This window comes from Chiloscyllium punctatum, chromosome 3 (assembly GCF_047496795.1).
Source record: "Chiloscyllium punctatum isolate Juve2018m chromosome 3, sChiPun1.3, whole genome shotgun sequence".
NCBI classification, from domain to species: domain Eukaryota; kingdom Metazoa; phylum Chordata; class Chondrichthyes; order Orectolobiformes; family Hemiscylliidae; genus Chiloscyllium; species Chiloscyllium punctatum.
The window spans coordinates 14,367,457-14,391,813 of NC_092741.1; the positions used below are offsets into that span (position 1 = coordinate 14,367,457).

The 24,357-nt window shown below is 42.4% G+C and overlaps 1 protein-coding gene across 1 annotated transcript in view; it reads left to right on the top strand.

Moving 5' to 3' along the window:
- LOC140453945 (dynein axonemal heavy chain 8-like) overlaps positions 1-24,357 on the top strand; it is a 1,117,430-nt gene that overhangs the window by 1,052,661 nt on the left and 40,412 nt on the right. Inside the window, exons 88-90 of the mRNA XM_072548819.1 lie at positions 925-1,085; positions 6,775-6,931; positions 19,418-19,570. Coding sequence (XP_072404920.1) covers positions 925-1,085; positions 6,775-6,931; positions 19,418-19,570 — 471 coding nt within the window. The remainder of the gene's footprint in view (positions 1-924; positions 1,086-6,774; positions 6,932-19,417; positions 19,571-24,357) is intronic.

Below are 24,357 nucleotides of genomic sequence, written 5' to 3' on the forward strand. Positions count from 1 at the left end.
ATAGATAAGGTGAGTAGTAAAGGTCTTTTCCTGAGGATAACAGTGTTCAAAAGGAGGAGCCATATTTTTAAAATGAATTGAGAGAGATTTAAAACAGACATTAGGGCCAACCTTTTTACACAGAGAGCGGTTAATGTGTGGAATGAATTTCCAGAGGAAGTGATGGATGCAGGTACAGTTACAACATTTAAAAGACATTTAGATAAGTATATGAATAGGAATGTTTTGGTAAGATATGGGCCAAATGCAGGCAGATGGGCCCAGTTTAGCTTGGGAACATAGTCAGCGTGGACGAGTTGGACTGAAGGGTCTGTTTCTGTGCTGTGTGACTCGATGAATGCATGGCTCTAGTGCAATGATTGTGTTTGCAGCTCTGAGCCAGAAATTTATAGTCAAGTCTCACCTACTTCAGAGGTTTGGTATAACATATCTGAGCTGGTTAATTTATTTGTTTGGTGGGGTGGAAGGAGAATGTAACTGAATTTGAGAAGTAGATGTGTTTCCCCATCAACACAGTACATTTGTCACATGCTGTCACTTTACCTAGGAAACAGTGCAGGAAAATGAATTACTGAAGGTGGACAGATAATGCAACTCAAACCAAATAGAATATTATCTTACTTAGATTGTAAATACAGATTTCTTTCGTAATCTTTCCTCCTTCTTTTAAAAAAACATTTGGAGATAGTAAAATTGTCCTTGGCAAACTCTTTAAAATCTGTTGAATTATTCTGTTTTGTTTTTCTTGTATCTCTGAATTCTTCACATCTATGTTAAATGAAACCTTTTTCAAATAACTTTAATGATTTTTTTGCAACATGAATTGAAATACTCTCAGTATAATCACTATTTTAGTCTAAAATAATATAATGTTATCTGTGAAACCATACAATGTGATTTTATTTTTGTCTACTTTCTCTGTAGGTGTGGTTCAGTGAGAAAATGTTTGATTCCAAGTTCAGTTTTTATACTGATTACATCATCCCAATCTGTGCCAGTGTGGAATCCTACTTAGAGTATATTCAGACATTACCTGCCGTTGACACCCCTCAGGTGTTTGGCCTACACCCAAATGCTGACATCACGTAAGTAGGATCGGAATTAACTCTTGCCCATTACCTGAGGGCACTGTAAAAATCACTCATTTTTGTGCTGTATTCCTCGGTAATAATTGGACTACACCCCTTACTGAATAACAGAGATGTAAGGTGGAAACTTGTGGTGACACTTGATGAACTGCTCCTGGGATTGAAGCCTGACAGACAATTGACAGGCTGATGTTGGAGTGCAAAGAATGTGGTGCTGGAAAAGCACAGCCGGTCAGGCAGCATCTGAGGAGAACCGATGTTTCGAGCATAAGCTCTTCATCAGGAATCAGCTTGCTCTGCCCCACTGAACTTAGAGTCATAAAGTCATAGAGATGTACAGCACAGAAACAGACCCTTTGGTCCAACCTGTCCATCCCAACCTGATATCCCAACCCGATCTAGTCCCATTTGCCAGCACCTTGCCCATATTTCTCCAAAGTCTTCCTATTCATATACCCATCCAGATGCCTTTTAATGCTGCCATTTTACTAGCCTCCACCACTTCCTCTAGCAGTTCATTCCATACACGTACCACCCTCTGCGTGAAAAAGTTTCCCCTTAGGTCTCTTTTATATCTTTCCCCTCTCACTCTATGCCCTGTAGTTCTGGACTCACCCACCCCAGGGAAAAGACTTTATCTATTCATCGTATCCATGCCCCTCATGATTTTATAAATCTCTATCAGGTCATCCCTCAGCCTCCGACGCTCCAGAGAAAACAGCCCTAGCCTATTCAACCTCTCCCTATAGCTTAAATCCTCCAACCCTGGCAACATCCTTGTAAATCTTTTCTGAACCCTTTCAAGTTTCACAACATCTTTCCAATAGGAAGGAGACTAGAATTGCTCACAATATTCCAACAGTAGCCTAACCAATATCCTGTTCAGCCGCAACATGACCTCCCAACTCCTGTACTCAGTACTCTGACCAATAAAGGAAAGCATACCAAACGCCTTCTTCACTCTCCTATCTACCTGCGACTCCACTTTCAAGGAGCTAAGAATCTGCACTCCCTGTTCAGCAACACTCCCTCGGACCTTACCATTAAGTATACAAGTCCTGCTAAGATTTCCTTTCCCAAAATGCAGACCTCACATTTATCTAAAGTAAGCTCCTTCTGCCACTTCTCAGCCCATTGGCCCATCTGATCAAGATCCCATTGTAATCTGTGGTAACCTTCTTCGCTGTCTACTACACTTCCAATTTTGGTGTCATCTGCAAACTTACTAACTATACCTCTAATGCTCGCATCCAAATCATTTATATAAATGATGAAAAGAAGTGGACCCAGCACCAATCCCTTGGTACTTCATTGGTCACAGGCCTCCTGTCTGAAAAACAACTCTCCACCACCACCCTCTGTGTTCTACCTTTGAACTAGTTCTGTATCCAAATGGCTAGTTCTCCCTGTATTCCATGAGATCTAATCTTGCTAACTAGACTCCCATGGAGAACCTTGTCGAATGCCTTACTGAAGTCTGTATAGATCACATCTACCAGTATGCCCTCATCAATCGTCTTTGTTACTTCTTCAAGAAACTCAGTCAAGTTTGTGAGACATGATTTCCCACGCACAAAGCCATGTTGACTATTCCTAATAATTCCCTACCTTTCCAAATACAGGTACATCCTGTCCCTCAGAAGTCCCTTATCTTTGCGTGGCTTGACACCATCCTGTCCTGCTTGGTCCAGGATCTCACCACATACATTCAGGACTCTACCCTCGTTCTCCACCTCCTCCATACCTTTTGTATCCCCATCCCCAAACACCTCATCTTCACCATGGACATCTAGTCCCTGTACACATCCATCTACCATGGCGAAGGCCTCCAAGCTCTCCATTGCTTCCTTTCCAACCAACCCACCCAGTACCCATCCATTGACATATTCATTCAATTGGCTGAACTGGTCCTCACACTCAACAATGTCTCCTTCAAATCCTCCCACTTCTTCCAAACTTAAGAGGTAGCCATTGGCACCCGCACGGGCCTGCCTCTTCATCAGGTACATGGAACAATCCATCTTCTGCAATTGCATTGGCACCATTCCCCACCTTTTCCTCCACTATATCGATGATTGTATCGGCATCACCGCGTGCTCCCACGAGGAGGTTGAACAGTTCATCAAATTCAAAAACACCCTCCACACCAACCTCAAGTTCACCTGGACCATCTTAGACACCTCCTTTCCCTTCCTGGACTGTCCATCTCTATCTTCAGCGACCGATTCAACACAAACATCAACTTCAAGCCCATTGATTCCCACAGCTACCTGGACTACACCTCCTCTCACCCTGCCTCCTGTAAAAATGATATCCCTTATTCCTAATTCCTCCGCCTCTACCGGATCTGCTCCCAAGGGGGACCACTTCCCAGAGCACTCCATAGAATATCCCAGATGACCTCCTTCTTCAAAGATCACAATTTCCTCTCCCACATGGTCGACAATGCCCTCCCCGCCCCTATCTGTGTTCCAGAGAGAACATTCCCTCAGAGACTCCCTTGTTAGGTCCAGCCCTCCCCACCACCCCCCACCGCCCGCGCCCCCCTCCAACCCACCCTCTGCTCCCGGCCTCTTCCCTTGCCACCGCAAGAGGTGTAAAGCCTGCACCCACACCTCCCCCCTCACCTCTGTCCAAGGCCCAAAAGGATCCTTCCACATCTGACGGAGATTTACCTGTACTTCCACACGTCATCTACTGTGTCCATTGCTCTCAATGTGGTCTCCTCTACATTGGTTAGACAGGATGCCAATTTGTGGAATATTTCAAAGAACATCTCTGGGACACATGCACTGGGCAACCCCACCACCCTGTGACCGAACATTTTAACTCCCCATCCCACTTCACCAAGGACATGCAAGTCCTCACCCTCTTCCACTGCCAAACTCTAGCCACGCCTCATCTTCCACTTTAGGGCTCTGCAACAACATAGGGTCAATGTAGATTTCACCACTTTCCTTATTTCCCCTCGCCCCACCTTATCCCAGATCCACCTTTCCCACTTGACACTGTCCTCTTGAATTGTCCTAACTGTGCATCTTCCTTCCCACCTATCCACTCCTTCCTCCTCTCTGACCGATCACCTTCACCCCCACTTCCATCTACCTATCGCATTCCTAGCTACCTTCCCCCAGCCTCACCCACTTACCCAATTATCTCTCAGTTCCCTTTGGTCACTCCCTTATTCCTGGTGAAAGCTTATGCTTGAAACATCGACTCTCCTGCTCCTTGAATGATGCCTGACCAGCTGAGCTTTACCAGCACCACACTTTTTGACTCTGATCTTCAGCATCTGCAGTCCTCACTTTCTCCTGATGTTGAAGTGCCCCATTCCCTCAGTTTGCCATATTAATCAGAATGCTGCCAGCCACACACTGAGCCTGATCCATGATAAAATAACTCCACAGAAGTTGGAATCCTATTACCAAGCCCCCCTTTATTTACACATGGAAATTCCTTGACACTGATCCAGTTCCGGGTATAAACAATGACTGCAGATGCTGGAAACCAGAGTCTAGATTAGAGTGGTGCTGGAAAAGCACAGCAGTTCAGGCAGCATTCAAGGAGCAGTAAAATCGACGTTTCGGGCAAAAACCTGATGAAGGGCTTTTACCCGAAACGTCGATTTTACTGCTCCTTGGATGCTGCCTGACCTGCTGTACTTTTCCAGCACCTCTCTAATCTAGACACTGATCCAGTTCCCTCAGAGCCAGCTCACAGAGTGAACCGAATATCTGACACCCGTATTTATTATCTGTCAGCCATGGCTCCCTGATTGGGGCTGTTAATCTGGTTCAATCAGGGAACTCATATTCTATGAGATGCCCCTCATTTCAATCACGACATCTCTCCCCTTCTGAGTCCAAGCATGTAGGCCAGGGTTTTTTAATAGCTCCTCCTGGGTCATTTTTGCACCAGGTAATGTTTCTCCAATTCTGCCGTCTCTGTCTGGATGAGTTTGCGCTATGGATTAACCAAAGTCCTGTATGAATACACTATTGGGTGTTCCTCTTCATTGGGTCACCGGTAAGCCAATACTACCCCAATGCTGGGGGGGGGGGGCTGGCATTGCATGTCAATACTACATTATCTCTTGGGATCATAGTGTGCCAACACCTTAGAGGATGGTAGCTGCTTCTTCACTTTTCTGAAGGAAATGGCTTGGCTAAATGACCATTTCCAAGGCTGGTCCATTTTTTAGAGTTCATGCAAAGGTAACAGGATGGAAGACAAGTTATGTATGAACTTTCCACAATAATTCACCAGCCCAAGGAAAGACCTCAGCTCCAGTACACACATGGGAGCTGGAGCACCTTTGATCGCCCTCACTTTATCTTCCAACAGGTGTAATCCCACTCTTGTCACCACTGAAATAATTCTGCAGAGATCAGTATCCCATCACCAAGTCACCCTTGGAAAGTCCTTGCACTGCTCCAGCTCCCTCAGAGCCAGCTGTCAGAGTGAACAGAAATTCTGACACTCCTATTTTTATCTGTCAGCCAGGGCTCCCTGATTGGACCCGGTGAACAGCCCTAATCAGGGAACTCATATTCTATGACGCAACTGGCTGACCTCGTTATAATCACTGCTGCAATTTTATTTCTAAGAATCTCTGCAGAATAGTCTTGCAGCCCTGAATCTTCAGCCTTTTGGAATAACAAATTCAGTTTCTGCTCTGCAGTGTGGGGAGATGATGGCCTAGTGGTATTATCACTAGACTGTTAATCCAGAGACCCAGTTAATGTTAGGGGGCCTGGATTCCAATGCCACCTTGGCAGGTGGTGGAATTTGAATTCAATAATGATCTGGAATTAAAAATTTAATAACTACTATAAATTCATTGCCAATTGTCAGAAAATTGTCACTAACATCCTTTAGGGAAAGATGTCTCTCATCCTTACCTGCTCGGGCCTACGTGTGACTCCAGACCCACAGTAATGTGGTTTACTCTCAACTGCCTTCTGGGCAATCAGGGATGGGCAATAAGTGCTGCCTAGCCAGCGATGCCCTCACCCTGTTACAGAATAAAGAAAAAGTATCTGATCTAGGCTGTCAAAGGAGCCAAGCATTTGCTTTAGAACTCCAATAATTATCATCAACCTCTACACTTGTTCGCAAATGTGCTATATTGGACTAATGGTCAGTTATTGAGAAACCATGATAGAAATGTGTAGAATCATGACAGAAATGGTTTGTAATGGAAATAATCAAGAAAAGTTCCAAAACTAAGTTCTTTGTGACCGTCTCTTCTTCCTGTCTGAAGTTGTTGGCTTCTTTCTGATGTTCTGTTCAATGGATGCAAGTTATCCACTGATATCCTCTCCACGTTTTCATATGAGCCTAATCAGTGCTGCTCAGTTCTGTGAAAAGCCAGGAACCCAAAATGTTAATTCTCTTTCTCTTTCCAGTTTTTCCTGGTTTTCTGTTTTTATTTGAGAGTTCAGAATTTCAGAATTCAAAGCATTGCATTTTACTTCAAACTTGTGAACTTCTTACATGATTTATTTATTCACTGACTTACAATTAAACCATCAAAGCAATCCACAAGAGATTTAAGGTAGTGTGGCAACCTCTGTAGTAACCGCAAAGGCCTAAAGCTACAAAGTTGCTACATGATAAATGGATTCCTATGTCTGAAAACATGATCTGCATATATTCTTGTCTTTCTCTTTCTCTTTCTTTTCAGGTACCAGAGTAATACTGCAGCTGAAATTCTCAACACAATCACCAATATTCAGCCGAAAGAAACTTCTGGAGGAGGAGGAGAGACTCGAGAAGCCACTGTCTTTAAACTGGCTGACAGTATGCTGCTAAAGCTGCCCCCTGATTACTTGGCACACGAGGTACTTGAATTTACTGAGTTAGTAGGTATCACAAGGGGCACTGACCTTCATCCATATTTGGCCTCTCAAAGTGAGTGTCTTTGGTATTGTTGAGGCAAGTGCTGTGTCATGTCTCACAGACAGTACGTCAGAATACCTTCATTACATCATCACACTATATGATTTGAGAATGAAAAGATCTGCCTCCATCTTATTTCCATCAAGTCACTTGAAGCATGACATATTGCAAGAATCATATTGCTCTGCATAACTTAATGGATTAATGTAAGAACGAGCCACTGATCTGTCTGCAAATGTAGTATTTCTGTATAATATACAAGTAGTTGTAATCGATGTCTGTTGAGTTCTTCGATAGTACAATACCATAGAACATAGAAAAGTACAGCACAGAACAGGCCCTTTTGCCCACGATGTTGTGCCGAGATTTAATCCTAATGTAAAATATAATAACTTAACCCACACACCCCTCAGCTCACTGCTGTCCATGTGCATGTCCAGCAGTCGCTTAATTGTTCCGAATGACTCTGCTTCCACCACCACCACTGGCAACACATTCCATGCATTCACTTCTCTCTGTGTAAAGAACCTACCTCTGACATCTCCTTTATACCTTTCTTCTAATATCTTCAAACTATGACTTCTCGTACCAGTCCATCCTGCCCCGGGGAAAAGTCTCTGGCTATTGATTCTATCCACGCCTCTCATTATTTTGTACACCTCGATCAAGTCTCCTCTCTTCCTCTTTCTCTCCAGAGTGAAAAGTATGAGCTTATTCAACCTTTCTTCATAAGACAAGCCCTCCAGTCCAGGCAACATCCTGGTAAACCTTCTTTGCACCCTCTCCAAAGCCTCTGTATCTTTCCTATAGTAGGGCGACCAGAACTGGACACAATATTCCAAGTGTGGTCTCACCAGGATCTTGTAGAGCTGCAGCAAAACCTCACGGCACTTAAACTTGATCCCCCTGTTAATGAAAGCCAAAACATCATATACTTTCTGAACAACCCTATCCACTTGGGTGGCAACTTTGAGGGATCTATGTACTTGCACACCCAGATCCCTCTGTTCCTCCACACTACCAAGAATCCTGTCTTTAATCCTATAAATAGCATTCAAGTTTGAACTTCCAAAATGCATCACTTCACATTTATCCAGGTTGAACTCCATCTGCCATTTCTTAGCCCAGTTCTGCATTCTGTCTATGTCACGCTGCAGCCTGCAGTAGCCCTCTATACTATCGATGACACCTCAAACCTTTGTGTCATCTGCAAATTTACTAATCCACCCCTCCACCTCCTCATCCAAGTCATTTATAATAACTACAAAGAGCAGAGGCCTGCAGGACACCACTCAACATTGACCTCCAGGCAGAATACTTTCCACCTACAACCACTCTCTGCCTTCTGTCAACCAACCAATTCTGAATCCAGATAGCCAAATCTCCCTGTATCCCATACCTCCTGACTTTATGAATGAGCCTACCATGGGGAACCCTATCACATGCCTTGCTGAAGTCCATATACACCACATCTACTGCTTGACCATCGTCGACATATCTTGACACCTCCTCAAAGAACTCAATAAGATTTGTGAGGCATGACCTGCCCCTCACAAAGCCATGCTGACTGCCTTTAATCACACTATGCTTTGCCAAATAGTTATAAATCCTATCCATCAGAATTCTTTCCAAAACTTTGCTGACCACAGATGTAAGACTGACTGGCCTGTAATTGCCAGGGATTTCCCGATTACCCTTCCTGAAAAGAGGAACAACATTCACCTCCTTCCAATCCTCAGGTATGACTCCTGTGGTGAGTGAGGAGGCAAATATCCTTGCCAGGGGCTTAGCAACCTCCTTTCTTGCTTCCCAGAGCAGCCCAGGATAAGTCTGGTCTGGCCTTGGGGACTTATCAATCTTAATGTTTCCAAACATTTCCAGCACATCAACTTACTCAATCTTGATCTGGTCAAGACTGTATCCCAGCTCCTCTAAGTTTTCATTTACAACAAGTTCCCTTTCTTTGGTGAAAATTGAAGCAAAAAACTCATTTAGGGCTTCCCCTAACTGCTCAGGCTCCAAGCACAAGTTTTCTCTGCTGTCCCTGATCAGCCCTACCTTCTCCCTGATCATTCTCTTATTCCTGACGCATGAGTAAAATGCCTTTGGGTTCTCTCTAATCCTTTGTGCCAAGCCTTTTTCATGCACTCCTCCTGGCTCTCCTCAGTCCATTTCTGAGCTCCTTTCTAGCAAGCCTGTAATCCTCTAATGCTTTGCAAGATCCTTGCTTCCTCCACCTTACCTAAGCTGCCTTCTTCCTTTTGATGAGAAGTTCTTCTGTTCTCGTCATCCAAGGTTCCTTAATCTTACCCCTTCTTACCTGTCTCAGAAGAATAAATTTGTGCATCACTCGCAACAACTGCTCCTTAAATAGTCTCCACATGTATGCTGTGCTCTTTCTGTGGAACAATTGCTCTCAGTCTGTACTTCCCAACTCCTGTCGGATAGCGTCATAATTTCCTTTTCCCCAATTAAATATCTTCCCTTGGTAACTGCTCCTTTCCCTCTCTAAGGCTATGCTAAATGTGAGGCAGTTGTGATCATTTTCACCAAAGTGCTCTCCCACTGCGAGATCTGACACCTTTCCTGGCTTGTTGCCGAGCACCAAATCCAAAATGGCCTCTCCCCTCATCAGTCTGTCTACATACTGAGTAAGGAAACCCTCCTGAACACACCTGTCTAAAACGGCTCCATCCAAACCATCTGCACTTAGGAGGTTCCAGTCGATATTGGGAAAGTTAAAATCACCCAGAACAACAACCCTGCTACTTTTGCATTTTTCCAGAATCTGCCTGCCTATGAGATCTTCAATCTCAGATGCAACCCAGCTGTCCTTATCCTGTGTCTGGGGAGTGAGCACCTCCCTGTACATCCTCTCAATTTCCCCCTCAGCCTCCCGGATAATCCATAGTTCATCCTGCTCCAGCTCCAGTTCCCTAACTCGGTTTCCGAGGAGCTGGACTTGGGTGCACTTCCCACAGATGTAGTGGGAAGAGACATGTGAAGTGTCTCTCACCTACCACATTCTGCAGGAGGAACATGCAACTGCCCTAACGTCCATCTCACCCACGTAAAACCTTCCCAGAATTCCTATCTCCTCCATCGCACCTCTTGGCAAATGGAGGCCCCAACACCTGAAGTAAGTCTTTTAACCGGTTGTACTCACCTTCCTAGAAGTCTTTCGCTCCTCCCTCACAGCTCTTGGCAAATGCCCAGTTTCTTTCATTGCACATATATTTTTAATGTTTTCCATTTTAACATTATTTTCTGGAGGGAATGAAATGCTGTTTATTTTATAGATAATGGTGTTATTGAAATATGCTTTTTTTAGGCTTAATGTTATTAAGACCATATATGAGGTACAGAGTGAGATGGTTAGTAGATTGAGAAAAGGATCAGTCAGATAGATGTCTGGATTAGAGTGGTGCTGGAAAAGCACAGAAGGTCAGGCAGCATCCAAGTAGCAGGAAAATCGACATTTCGGGCAGAAGCCTTTCATGAGGAATCGGAATGCTGCCTGACCTGCTGTGTTTTCCAGCAGCACTCTAATCCAGACTCAGGTTTCCAGCATCTGTAGTCCTTGCGTTTACCTTTTACTCAGTCAGATGGATGATTGTTATGAAAGGTAAGAAAGTTGTTCAAAAGTATCACGTGGCTATTCCTCTATCAAAAAGATATTTAGTTTTTGGAATTGTAGAAGGAAATGGTCTCTCCGAGGAAAATGGAAGGGATAATCAGTTATTGGACACTTGGCCCGCGTTTGACAAAATTTAATAGATGTATTGTTATCGGGGACATCCAGTCAGGGGCATAGACTGGAGATTCTGTGGCAGCAGCTGTAAATTTAGGATTTTGTTTTGCTTTCCTAGATTAAGGGTGTCTGTAAATGTTTCAAGCATATTGTTAAAGATAAGATTGAGAAGGCAGAAATTATAGTTCACATTGGTCGGAACAACCTTTTTAGAGAAAATATTAAAGAAGTACACAATATATTTAAGAGTTTAGGTAAAAGAATAAAAAATGAAATTAAAAGTAGCAATTTCTGCTTTACTCTCAGTGCCAAACTCAAACAAGGGAAGGAACAAAAGGATAAACAATGGCTGAAGAGCTGGTGTATTGTTCAGGGCTTCAGGTTTTTGGACAATTAGAATGTCTTTTGGGATAGAAAAGACTTGTTCAGAAAGGATGGGTCTAACTTGAACTGGAATGGGACCAATATTTTGGCAGGGAGATTTGCTGGGGAGTGGAGGAATTCTAGGTAACAGGGTAAATGGAAGGATTGATGAGGAAGGTTCTGAATGTGAGGAGAGCACATCAATTAGGAAAAAAAAACAGAGTCACAGTATGTAATAACTCTGGAGAACTAAATTGCATTTATTTAAGTGCAAGGGGTCTCTGAAGTAAGGCTGATAAATTCAGGGCATGTTTAAGAACAGGGGATTGGGACAGAATAGCTATTTCAGAAACTTGGCTGAGAGATGGGCAAGAGTAGCATCTCAATGTTCTGGATTTTAGATGCTATAGGAGGGATGAAAAGGAGTCAGGAAAGGAGGTGGGTGTGCGGTAAGTGGTGATAAAGGAAAACATTACTGCTGTACCAAGGGAAGATATTTCTGAAAAATCATCCACTGAAAATATATGGGTAGAAATTACAAATAAAAAAAGAACGATCACTTTGATGAGATTGTAGGTGGGACTAGTTTAGTTTGGCATAGACTAGTTGGACCGAAGGGTCTTTTTCTGTGCTATATGATTCTATGATTGTATAAGGAAAACTATGTCAGTAGTTCACAAAGCCAGACCTGGAAACTGAAAATTGGACATCTATGAGACACTGTGTACCATCAGTAGCAGAAGATTACATTCAATCACAATCCATAAACTCACGATTTAGAATATATCCTACTCTACCATGGCCATTAGGCCAGGAAAAGAGTTCAATGAAGAAGACAGAAGGCCATGTTAGGAATAGCATCAAGCACAGCCCAAAGTGGAGTGTTAATACCATTCTCAACGCCTTCGATACTGAAGGCATCCAGGTCCAAATGAAGCAAGACAATATCTAGGCTTGGGCTGAAAGTTCACAAATAACATTCACACTACACAAATGCCAGACATTGACCATCTCCGATAAGAGGCAATCTAAATCACTGTCCCCTTGACATTCAATGATATGAACATCACTGAGTCCCCCAATCTCAACATACTGGCAATTTCCACTTACCAAAAACTGAACTGGTGAACCACAAATACTGTGGCAGCAAGAGCAGGTCAGAGGCGAAGCATACTACATTGTGCAACCTGATTCCCTAAAGCCTGTCCATCATCTACAAGGCACAATTCAGGAGTGTGAAGGAGTACTCCCTACTTGCCTGGATAAATGCAGCACCAACAACTCTCCAGATGCTTAATGTGTTCTAAGATAAAGCAGCTCTTTTGATGAGCTCCACGTCATGTAACATTTAGCCACTCCACCACCGATGGTCAGCAACAGCCATTTACAAGATGCATTGCAGAAATTCACCAAACAGCCTGAGACAGAAGCTGCCAAAACCATTATCAGTTCCATCTTAAAGGGCAAGGGAAGCAAATACATGGGGATACCACCACCTGCAAGTTGCCATCCACGTCTGTGTGGAGTTTACACCTTCTCCCTGTGTCTGTGTCGGTTTTCTCTGGATGCTACCCCACAGAAATACCTGCAATTAGTCCTATAAAATAGAGACCATCCTGACTTTGAATTATATCACCACACTCTCACTGTCTCGAATTCAAAATCCTAGACCTTCCTTCCTAATAACTCTGTGGGTGTTCCAATGCATGAATGACTGCAACACTTCAAGAAGGCAGCTCACCACCACGTTATCCACCGGGATGAAGAATAAGGGAAAAGAAATATCCAAGTTAGCTATGTCTCTATCCCATAAACAAATATAAAAGTTTCCAAGGGATTTTCTTTACGGTGGTGGGCAAGAGTCCTGAGGGACAGGATGTACGTGTATTTGGAAAGGCAAGGACTGATTAGGGATAGTCAACATGGCTTTATGCGTAAGAAATTATGTCTCACAAACTTGATTGAGTTTCTTGAGAAGTAACAAAGACGATTGATGAGGGCAGAGCAGTGAATGTGATCTATATGGACTTCAGTAAGGCGTTCGACAAAGTTCCCCATGGGAGACTGGTGAACAAGGTTAGATCGCATGGAATACAGGGAGAACTAGCCATTTGGATGCAGAACTGGCTCAAAGGTAAAAGACAGAAGGTGGTGGTGGAGGGTTGTTTTTCAGACCAAAGGCCTGTGACCAGTGGAGTGCCACAGGGATCGGTGCTGGGTCTACTTCTTTTCATCATTTATATAAATGATTTGGATGCGAGCATAAGAGGTACAGTTAGTAAGTTTGCAGATGACACCAAAATTGGAGGTGTAGTGGACAGCGAAGAAGGTTACCTTACAATACAACAGGATCTTGATCAGATGGACCAATGGGCTGAGAAGTAGCAGAAGGAGTGTAATTTAGATAAATGTGAGGTGCTGCATTTTGGAAAAGGAAACCTTAGCAGGACCTACACGCTTAAAGGTAAGGTCCTAGGGAGTGTTGCTGAACAAAGAGACCTTGAAGGTGGTGTTGCAGGTAGATAGGATAGTGAAAAAGGCGTTTGGTATGCTTTCCTTTATCGGTCAGAGTATTGAGTACAGGAGTTGGGAGGTCATGTTGAGGCTGTACAGGGCGTTGGTTAGGCCACTGTTGGAATATTGCGTGCAATTCTGGTCTCCTTTCTATTGGAAAGATGTTGTGAAACTTGAAAGGGTTCAGAAAAGATTTACAAGGATGTTGCCAGGGTTGGAGGATTTGAGCTATAGGGAGAGGTTGAATAGGCTAGGGCTGTTTTCCCTGGAGTGTCGGAGGCTGAGGGTGACCTTATAGATGTTTATAAAATCATGAGGGGCATCGACAAATTATTTTCCCTGGGGTGTGGGAGTCCAGAACTAGAGGATCTAGGTTTAGGGTGAGAGGGGAAAGATATAAATGAGACCTAAGGGGCAATGTTTTCATGCAGAGGGTGGTATGTGTGTGGAACGAACTGCCAGAGGAAGTGATGGAGCTGGTACAATTGCAACATTTAAAAAGCATCTGGATGGGTATCTGAATAGGAAGGGTCTGGAGGGATATGAGCTAGGTGCTGGCAGGTGGGACCAGATTGGGTTGGGATATGTTGTCGGCCTGGACGGGTTGGACCAAAGAGTCTGTTTCTGTGCTGTAAATCTCTATGACTCTATGACTCTAAGTTCGGTGGGGCAGAGCAAGCTGATTCCTGATGAAGAGCTTATTCTCGAAACGTTGACTCTCCTCAGATGCTGCCTGACCGACTGTGTCTTTCCAGCACCACACTCTTCACACTCCAACATCAGCCTTTCAATTGTCTGTCAGGATTCAAGCCCAAGAGCAGTTTAGAAATGCCTGAAATTTAGAAAAAAGATGTTTTCTTGAAGTATTTTGCATGACACTTATCTAGACATTCACAAGAATATCAATGTAAAGGGGACCAATTTTTTGTACTTGATGAGAAGAGTTTGGTTCGCAAGTCTTCCTTTGATTGGTAGAGACATTGTCATGGAGAAGGCACCAGTTAGATTAGGACTGACAGTTAATAGCTAAGTTATGTTGAAATTTAAATCAGACAATTTGATTTGAGGCATTTATCTAAGGAATGAAACAAATTGACTGTCACCTATTTTGTTAAGTTGAAACAGGTGAAAAATGTGTACAAGTTCTTTCTGCCTGCAAAACAGAACACTGTGTAATATTATATGTAGCTTTCAGGGCAGGCAAATGTGCCAAATTGCCTTACTGACAATCTCAAATTACTTGTCAGCACTACTTTACTACACTCAAAATTATTAACCAAATGTTGTCCAATTGTACACTTCTGATATATAGATGATATGTTTGCCGCATTTCAATCTGTCACTGCATGTTAAAAAAAATCCTTACAACTTTTAATCAACTGCATTCAAATTCACCTTTGTAATGGAGCAATCAAATGATATCCCTTTCCGTGATTGTCAGTTGAGCTCACAGTGTCCTGAGTGTCCTGAATGTTCCATGGATTAATATTTTACATGGCAATATCCCACTAATCATAGTCTAATTGCAAACCAATCAGCACACTCTCATACTGTTGAGACTGTGTTGCTGGAAAAGCACAGCAGGTCAGGCAGCATCCGAGGAGCAGGAAAATCAATGTTTCAGGCTGGGAGCCCTTCATCAGGAATGAGACTGGGAGTCTTGGGGGTGGAGAAATAAATGGGAGGGGGGTGGGGCTGGGGAGAAGGTAGCTGAGAGTGCAATAGGTGGATGGGGGTGGGGGTAAAGGTGATAGGTCAGAGAGGAGGGTGGAGCGGATAGATGGGAAGGGAGATTGCAGGTAGGACAGGTCATGAGGGCAGTGCTGAGCTGGAAGGTTGGAACTGGGGTAGGCTGGGGGAGGGGAAATGAGGACTTCTATTAAAGTTTGAAGCATGAGGAGTAGAACTTCAAAGCACATTGACAAGTTGGTAAAATGTGCAGAAAACTATCAGATGAAAGTCAATGCTAAGAAATGTGAAGTGATTTGTTTTGTTAGGAAATATGCAACTAGACAATATAAACTAAAGGATGCAACTCTGAAGAGGCTGCAGGAGCAGAGGCACCTGGTGTCTGTGTGCATAAATCAGTGAACATGACAGGGCAGGTTGAGAGTGTGGCTCTTAAAATGTACAGTGCAGTGTAATGGAAATATCACTGGACTTGTCATCCAAAACCTTGGCTTAATATTCTGAGGATGTGTTTGAATCCCGCTGTGGCAGACAGTGAAAGTTGAATTAAATTAGAATCTGAATTAAAGAAAATTCTAGTATAATCATTGTTGCTTATTAGAAAAGCCGAATTGATTCACCAATGTCTTTTAAGGAAGGAAATTTGCCATCCTTACTTGCTCCAGCCAACACATGATTTTAAATTCACAGTAATGTGGTTGACTCTTAACTGTTCTATGTGAAGGTAGTGATAGCAAATAAACACTGGCCTAGCTAGCAGCATCCATGTTCTTGGAGTGAATAATAAAATCTATCCTGGATTTTTGTGAATTGGAGCAATAGATACAAGGGTAAAGAGTTGAACTTAGTAAATAACAGAAAATGCTGGAAAAACTCAGTAGGTCAAGCAGAAACTGTGGAGAGAAATCAGAATTAATGGTTCAGGTCGAATGACCCTTTCTCAGAACTGACCTAAGGAAGGAATGCAAAACGTTAACTCTGATTTCTCTCCACAGCTGCTGCTGGACGTGTTGAGCTTTTCCAGCAATTACTGTTTCTGTTTCTGATTTACACCATCCCCAGTTCTTTCAGCTTTTACGCAGGTACTATTTCGGCCTCAGACAGAGTATTATGTCCAGTTTTGTGAAGGAAGTTAAGGCATTAGCGAAAGTGCAAAAAGATTCTGATAAAGAACTAAAATTTTGAAGATTATTTAGAGAATTTAGAACAACTTTTCTTGAAGAAAAGGCGGCTAGGGAACAGGCAATTCTGGATTTTCTGATGTGTAATGAAGCAGATTTGATTATGGAGCCTACGTTGAAGAAACTCCTCGGGAACAGTGACCGTAATATGATAGAATTCACTCTGTGGTTTGACAGGGAGAAGCTGGAATCAGATGTAATGGTATGACAATTAAGCAAAGGTAATTACAAAGACATGAGGGAGGAGCTGGTCACTTTTGATTAGAAGGGGAACCTAGCAGGGAAGATGGAGGAGCAGCAAAGGCAGGAGTTTCTGGGCATAATTCAGAAGGCACTGGAGAAATTCATCCCATGGAAGAAGAAGTGCACCAACGGGAGGATGAGGCAACCCCAGTTGACAAGGGAAGTCAGGGACAACAGAAAAGCAAAAGTATAAAATGTGGTGACCAATGAGAAGCCAGAGGATTGGGGTGCTTTTAAAAACCAGCAGAGGATAACTATCAAAGCAATAAGGGAGGAGAAGATGAAATATGAGAATAAGCTAGCTACTAATATAAAAGACGATTGCAGGAGTTTTTCAAGTGAACTTCAACTGAGTCAGGGCAGAGCAAGTGAAGTAGTTATCACTCGGGAGAAGGTGCTGGGGAAGGTGGAAGGTCTGACGGTGGATAAACGACCCGGATTAGATGGATTAGGCCTAGGAACCCAAGGTGGCAACTTTCTTCTCTCACTTCTTTGTCAAACTGACAGTTCAGTTAACTTTGATATATTCTGAGTGAGTTATTGAAACTTTGCAACAATTCCCATCCTTGTTCTGAACAATATTGACAGCAACTTTGTTTTTTGGAACAGAGAAAACACTCAAACCTAGCAATGCCCCTTGAATATTTCTGTTCTTTGGACGCTGCCCCTGTAAGAGATTGCTGGCTTACATATTTTCAATTACAAACAACAAAATGTTTGTAATCACAAATGACAGTAGGTCAGCTACTCTCTCAAAAAAACAACAGTGCAGACACAATGAACTGAATTGCTGCCTCCTGCACTCTGACAATTCTGTGGCTGTATAATTTTTTGTGTATATCCTTTTGTTGTACTCTGCTCTATTGAAGTCCTCATGTTAGTCTTCTTGTGAGTGTGACATCGAATGGTGATATTCCTTTTCTTTTTTGTGTCTTCCTTTTTATTCTATTCTATTCTCTCGCACCTGCATTCTTCCACATCAGTTCAGCAGAGTCTGAAAAGAGAAAATCATAATTATATAGTTCTGGTGAGGAAATGGCTGCATGTTTGCACTATCTGCAGTTCATAATTCAGCAAACAATGTAGGATGAAAAGATGGAAATACGTCCTCATTCCCTGTGGATTAAGTTCTACTGTGGGCACACTTCAGTTGTGGCTTATCCATTGACAGCATTATTAATTCCATGGGTTGAAAGACACGTAAGAGTCAGGCATTGTTATTTCTGATTATGTGCCAATTTATGCCACAAAAGAAAGGGAATGTTTGAGCGCTGGTTTAGTCACAGTTGAATAGCTGACAATGTACTATATACAAGCGGTCACATATGTCTATGAGGTTTACAGCTGTGCTACATTTGTAAGAATAATTGGAGGTAATGAATATTGAGTATAACCTATGATTGACTGTCAGCTGGTAGCTGAATGAAAGATAGAGTGGGGAGAGTTGTGAATGGAGTAGTGTGTGAGGCTAGTCATTCTTCCATAAAGATATGGTACGTGAATATTGTTATGGATAAGGCCAGACCACTCAAAACATTCTTGAGCAGGCAGCCCAAACCATAACTTTGCAATTTGTTTTGTTAAGTGTACAGTAAAAATTACCCAGAGTAAGTTAGCGAGGTTGACTACCAGGTTTTAAAACAAATACAAATTTACTCACATAATTACACAATGAAACACAAAGAACAGAATGAAGAACTCCGACAGAATTCCATCTATGCAAACTAGACTTAGTTATGCTGTTTGGAATATACACAATTGTCCCTATAAGCAAGCCCCCCCTTAAAACACAGTTTAAAAAAGGAACAGATGCTTACAGGTTGAAGTTAGAAGGGCAGAAAGAGAGACAGTCTGTTCACACAGTCCACTGCTGAACTCCCAACTAGTTCTGGACTGAACTGCTCAGCTAGAGAGCTGACCAGTCCCCTTCTGTTATACAGGTCACTCCTGAAACATGACCACTTTGGCCTGAAGTCTCATTGTTTACATAAAAACAAAAAGGTCTCTCAATACCCTTTAATCTATGTACCAAACCGGTCCAATCAGAGCCCGGTCTATTTATCGCGCCTCTGAAAAACATCAAGGTCACAACCTATAGGGAAAAGGGACCAGCTTTATGACAATATGCATTCTCTAACCGTAACCACTTGGATACACTCAGTGAACCTGTCCGTGGTTCTGCATTCAGCTTCTCAATGTTACTCTGATGGCATTGATCGTGACAGTAATCTGTTCACAATGCCTTTGTAACATCTGTTTGGAAGGTTATCTGACTCTCAAGGAAAGTAGCTTCTTCTTTTCCATTTGGCCTGGATGATCACCAAGAGATTCCAGTTGAACACCTTCAACCTGATATTTTGCTCAGACTGCCTATTGACTAACTGTTAGTTGGGGAACTAAAGACAAATATACTGAAACCTGCCATTAAATTAATCAGGTCCTTCATATTCAGGCATCCATGAATTTCCAGACAATTGATGTTTCCCTGCACTCTGCCCATAAATTCTAAAATTTGAGACCAGTTTAGTGCATCATTCAACTTTACTTTGAAACTGCTAGGAGAAAGTGAGGACTTTGCTGCTGTGAAAAGAACATTTCCACAGACTGTTTCTGCATGGCTGTATATAAAGATTGCAATGGCTTTAGGTTTTTTTTTAAAAGTAAAAAGAATCCATACATTTTGACAGGTGAAAGGTCGCCTCATAAAAATGGGAATATTGAATTCCATGAACATTTTTCTGCGCCAAGAAATTGATCGAATGCAGAAGGTTATTACGATGCTCCGGAACTGTCTGAATGACTTAAAGCTGGCTATAGAGGGGACTATCATCATGAGCGAGGTCAGTGTAACTCTCTTATCTACAGTTGCAACTCACAATTTATTGAAGGCCCAACCCAACCATTTGTTAATGTGGCTATGTTGAAGAAAGATATAAGTAGTTTCCTTAAGATCAGAATCATAGCTGATCTGACACTCCTGGCATCCACTTTCCTGCCCTTTCCCCAAAGCCTCAATTGCCCTAGTGACCAAAAATCTATCTATTTAGACATTACATATTAGGACTCGGTCCCACAGTTGTCTGTGGCAGGGAGTTCCAAATACTCATAAATACTCTCCCAGAAAAGAAATTCCTCCACATCCCAGTCTTAAATTAATGTCCCTTTATTCTGAGTCTATGTCTCTTTTCCGAGACTGTCCCACGAAGGGAAGCATACTCTTAGCATTTGCCCTGTCAAGCCCCTTAAGATTCTACATGTTTCAAGAAGATCACTGCTCTTTCTTCTAAATTCCAATAAGTACAGTCCAACCTATTTAACTTTTGCTCATAAGTCAATCCCTTATAAAAGAACTAAAACTGCTCACAGTATTCCAGATGTGGTCTCACGAGCACCTTACATAGTTGCAGTAAGAGCCCCCTATTTCACTACCCCACCCTCCTTGAAATAAGGGCCAACATTCCATTAACCTTTCTTGTTGCACCTGTACATGTACAAGTATTCCCAAATTGCTTTGCATTGATGCTTTCATCTATTTAATAATATTCTGTTCTTTTGTTCTCCCTTCCAAAATGAATATTTTCCACATTTTACTCCATTTGCTAATGTTTTGCCTCCTTACTTAACCTATCACTATGTCTCTGTTAGCTGTTTCAATCCCTCTCACAACTCATCTCTCCAGCTATTTTTGTGTTGTCTGCAAATTTGGCAACAGTAAATTTGTTTCCTTCATCCAAGTCATTAATATATATTATAAACAATTGTGGTCTGATCACTGAGGAAACCCACTGGTCACAGGTCATCAACCTGAAAAAGAACCCTTTTCTCCACTTGTGACTACCTGCCTATTAGTTAATTCTCAATCCATCCAATAAACCATCTCCAGCACCCTAGGCTTTTAATTTATGACTTAACCTTTTATGAGGTATATTGTCAAACATCTTCTAGAAGTCTAAATGCAACACATTTACTGGTTCCCCTCTATTCACTCTGGTTGAGACTTCTTTGAAAAAGCTCAAATTAGTCAGACACAATTTTCTTTCCATGAAGCCATGTTGACTCTGCTTGATGAGATTATGATTTTCCAAATGTTCTGCCATTGCTTCCTTAACAATTGATTCCAATACATCTCCAACAATGAATGTTTAGCTAATGGGCCCATAGTTGCCTCCATCCCATTTTGAATTGGGGGATCACATTTGCAATTTACCAATCTTCTGGTACATGTCCAGAATCCAAGGATTATTGGAAAATTACAACCAATGCATCCAATATCTGTGTATCAAGCTCTTTTAGGATCCTAGGTTGCAAGCCATCAGGGCCAAGGGGTATATTTGCCTTTATTCCCATTAGTTTGTTTAATACAACTTCTCTAATGATGGTGATGGCATCATTATGAGTGTTCCCTCCCCTCTAGACTGTCGTATGAATGGAATATTCAAAGTAGGTTACACTAGAAAGAAGAATACAAAATATCTGTTTCATACCTCCATCCTTTCCTTGTTCCCCATACCCATCCCCCCAGATTCATTTTCTAAAGGGCCTATGTTCACTTTGATCTCTCTCTCTTTCTTTTTATATATTTAAAGAAGCTCATTGAGCCTGAGAGTCATAGAGCACAACATGGAAAATAGACTCTTCAGTCCAACTCATCCATGCCAACCAAGTATCCAAGATAAATCTAGAACCATTTCTCAGCACTTGGCCCATATCCCTCTAAACCCTTCCTATTCAGAAACCCATCCCGATATCTTTTAAATATTGTAATTGTACGAGCTTCCACCACTTCCTCCGGCAGCTCATTCCATACACACACTACCCTGTGCATGAAAAAGTTGTCCTTTAGGTCTGTTTTAAATCTTTCCTCTTTCACCTTATACCTATGATAGTTTTAGACTTCTCCACCATGGGAAGATGCATTGTTTATTTACCCTATCCATGCCCCGCATGATGTTCTAAATCTCTATAAGGTCACCCCTCAGCATCTGACACTCCAGGGAAAATAAGCCCACCCTATTCAGTCTCTCCCTGTAGCTTAAACTCTCTAACCCTGGCAACATCCTTGTGCATCTTTTCTGAATCCTTTCAAGTTTCGCAACATCTTTCCTATAGCAGGGAAACCAGAATTTCACACAATATTCCAAAAGTGGCCTAACCAATGCCCTGTACAGCTACAATATGACCTCCTGACTCCTGTACTCAGTATTCTGACCAATAAAAGAAAGCATACCAAAAGCCACCTTCACTATTCTATCTACCTGCAACTCCACTTTCAAGGAGCTATAAGCCTGCACTCCAAGGTTTCTTTGTTCAGCAACACTCCCCAGGAACTTACCATTAAGTGAATAAGTCCCAAAATGCAGCACCTCGCATTTATCTAAATTAAACTCCATCTGCCATGTCTTGGCCCATTGGCCAATCTGATCAAGATCCCATTGTATTCTGAAGTAACCTTCTTCGCTATCCACTACACCTCCAATTTTGGTGTCATCTGCAAACTTACTAACTATACCTCCGATGTTCACATCCAAATAATTTATATAAATGATGAAAAGCAGTGGACCCAGCACTGATCTTTGTGGCATACCACTGGTCACAGGCCTCCAGTCTGAAAAGCAGCCCTTCACCACTACACTGTCTTCTACCTTTGAGCCAGTTCTGTATCCAAGTGGCTAGTTCTCCCTGTATTCCATGTGATCTAACCTTGCTAACCAGTCTCCCATGAGGAACCTTATCAATCATCTTACTCAAGTCCATATAGGCAATGTCCACCTCTCTGCCCTCATTAATCATCTTTGTTACATCTTCAAAAAAGTCAATCAAGTTCATGCAACTTGAGTTCTCATGCACAAAGCCATGCTGACTATTCCTAATCAGTCCTTGCCTTTCCAAATACATGGAAATCCTGTCCTTCAGGATTCCCTCCAATAACTTGCCCACTATTGATGTCACGCTCACTGGTTTTAGTTCCCTGGCTTGTCCTGAGCACCTTTCTTAAATAGTGACACCATGTTAGCCAGTTTCCAGTCTTCCGGCACCTCACCTATGACTATCGATGATACGAATATCTCAGCAAGGAGCCACCATCCATTTTTATGCATTTTAAGACATCCAATTGTAATATGGATATTTTTCAAGATGTTACCATCTATTTCCCCACAATCTATATCGTCCATGTGTTTCTCCTCAGTAAACACTGATGTAAAATGCTCATTTAGTATCTCCCCCATCACCTGCAGTTCCACACATAGGCTGCCTTGCTGATCTTTTAGGGGTTCTGGATTAGTGGTGCTGGAAGAGCACAGCAGTTCAGGCAGCATCCAAGTAGCTTCGAAATCGATGTTTCGGGCAAAAGCCCTTCATCAGGAATCTTTTAGGAGCCCTATTCTTTCCATAGTTACCCTTTTGTCCTTAATGTATTTATAAAATCCTTTGGATTCTCCTTAACCCTATTTGCCAAAGCACTCTCATGTCCCCTTTTTGCCTTGCTGATTTCCCTCTTAACTGTACTGCTTTTGCCTTTATATTCTTCTAACAATTCACTTGATTGCTGCTGTCTTTCCTTGACATATGCTTCCTTCTTTTTCTTAATCAAAACTTCAATTTCTTTAGTCATCCAGCATTCCATTTATATTCCTCAATAGTTTGCCCTCAAAATTTATTTTCTCATTCTTTATCATCTCCTCCTTTGCTGGATTCTGAATTTATCCTAGTCTTGAGGGCTACCCCCTGACCTTTGCATCCTTATATATCTTTTCTTTCAAACTTAATATTCTCCTCTAACTCCATTATATAGCCATGGTTGGTTTATTCCTCTCATCTGATCTTTCCTCCTTACTGGGGTATAATTTTGCTCAGAGTCCTGAATTACCTCCTTAAATATTGCTCCCTTACTGTCTTTCCTGCTGATCTAGCTGCTCAGTTCACTTTAGCTAACTCTGTCCTGATTTCAATGTAATTCCATTTTTGAAATTAAATGCAGTTGTTTCCAACCCAGGTTTCTCATTCTTGAACTGAATATTAAGGTGTATCATGTTGTGATCACTACTTCAAGGGGCTCTTTTAATCTGAGGCCATTTATTAACCTTCTTCATTACCCATTACCAAATCTGAATCTAAATTTGAATCTGTGTTTATTTACATCTTGTTAATTTATTGGCTATAACTCATTTATTGGTTACGATTTGCATGGACATCATGCAAATCACCATGGACATCCAGTCCCTATACACTTCCATCCCCCATCACGAAGGACTCAAAGCCCTCCGCTTCTTCCTTTCCCGCCGAACCAACCAGTACCCTTCGACTGACTGAACTAGTCCTCACCCTGAACAACTTTTCTTTCCAATCCTCCCACTTCCTCCAAACCAAAGGAGTAGCCATGGGCACCTGCATGGGCCCCAGCTATGCCTGCCTCTTCGTTGGATATGTGGAACAGTCCATCTTCCGCAGCTACACTGGCACCACCCCCCCACCTTTTCCTCCGCTACATCGATGACTGTATCGGCGCTGCCTCGTGCTCCCACGAGGAGGTTGAACAGTTCATCCACTTTAGCAACACCTTCCACCCCGACCTCAAATTCACCTGGACCATCTCAGACTCCTCCCTCCCCTTCCTAGACCTTTCCAT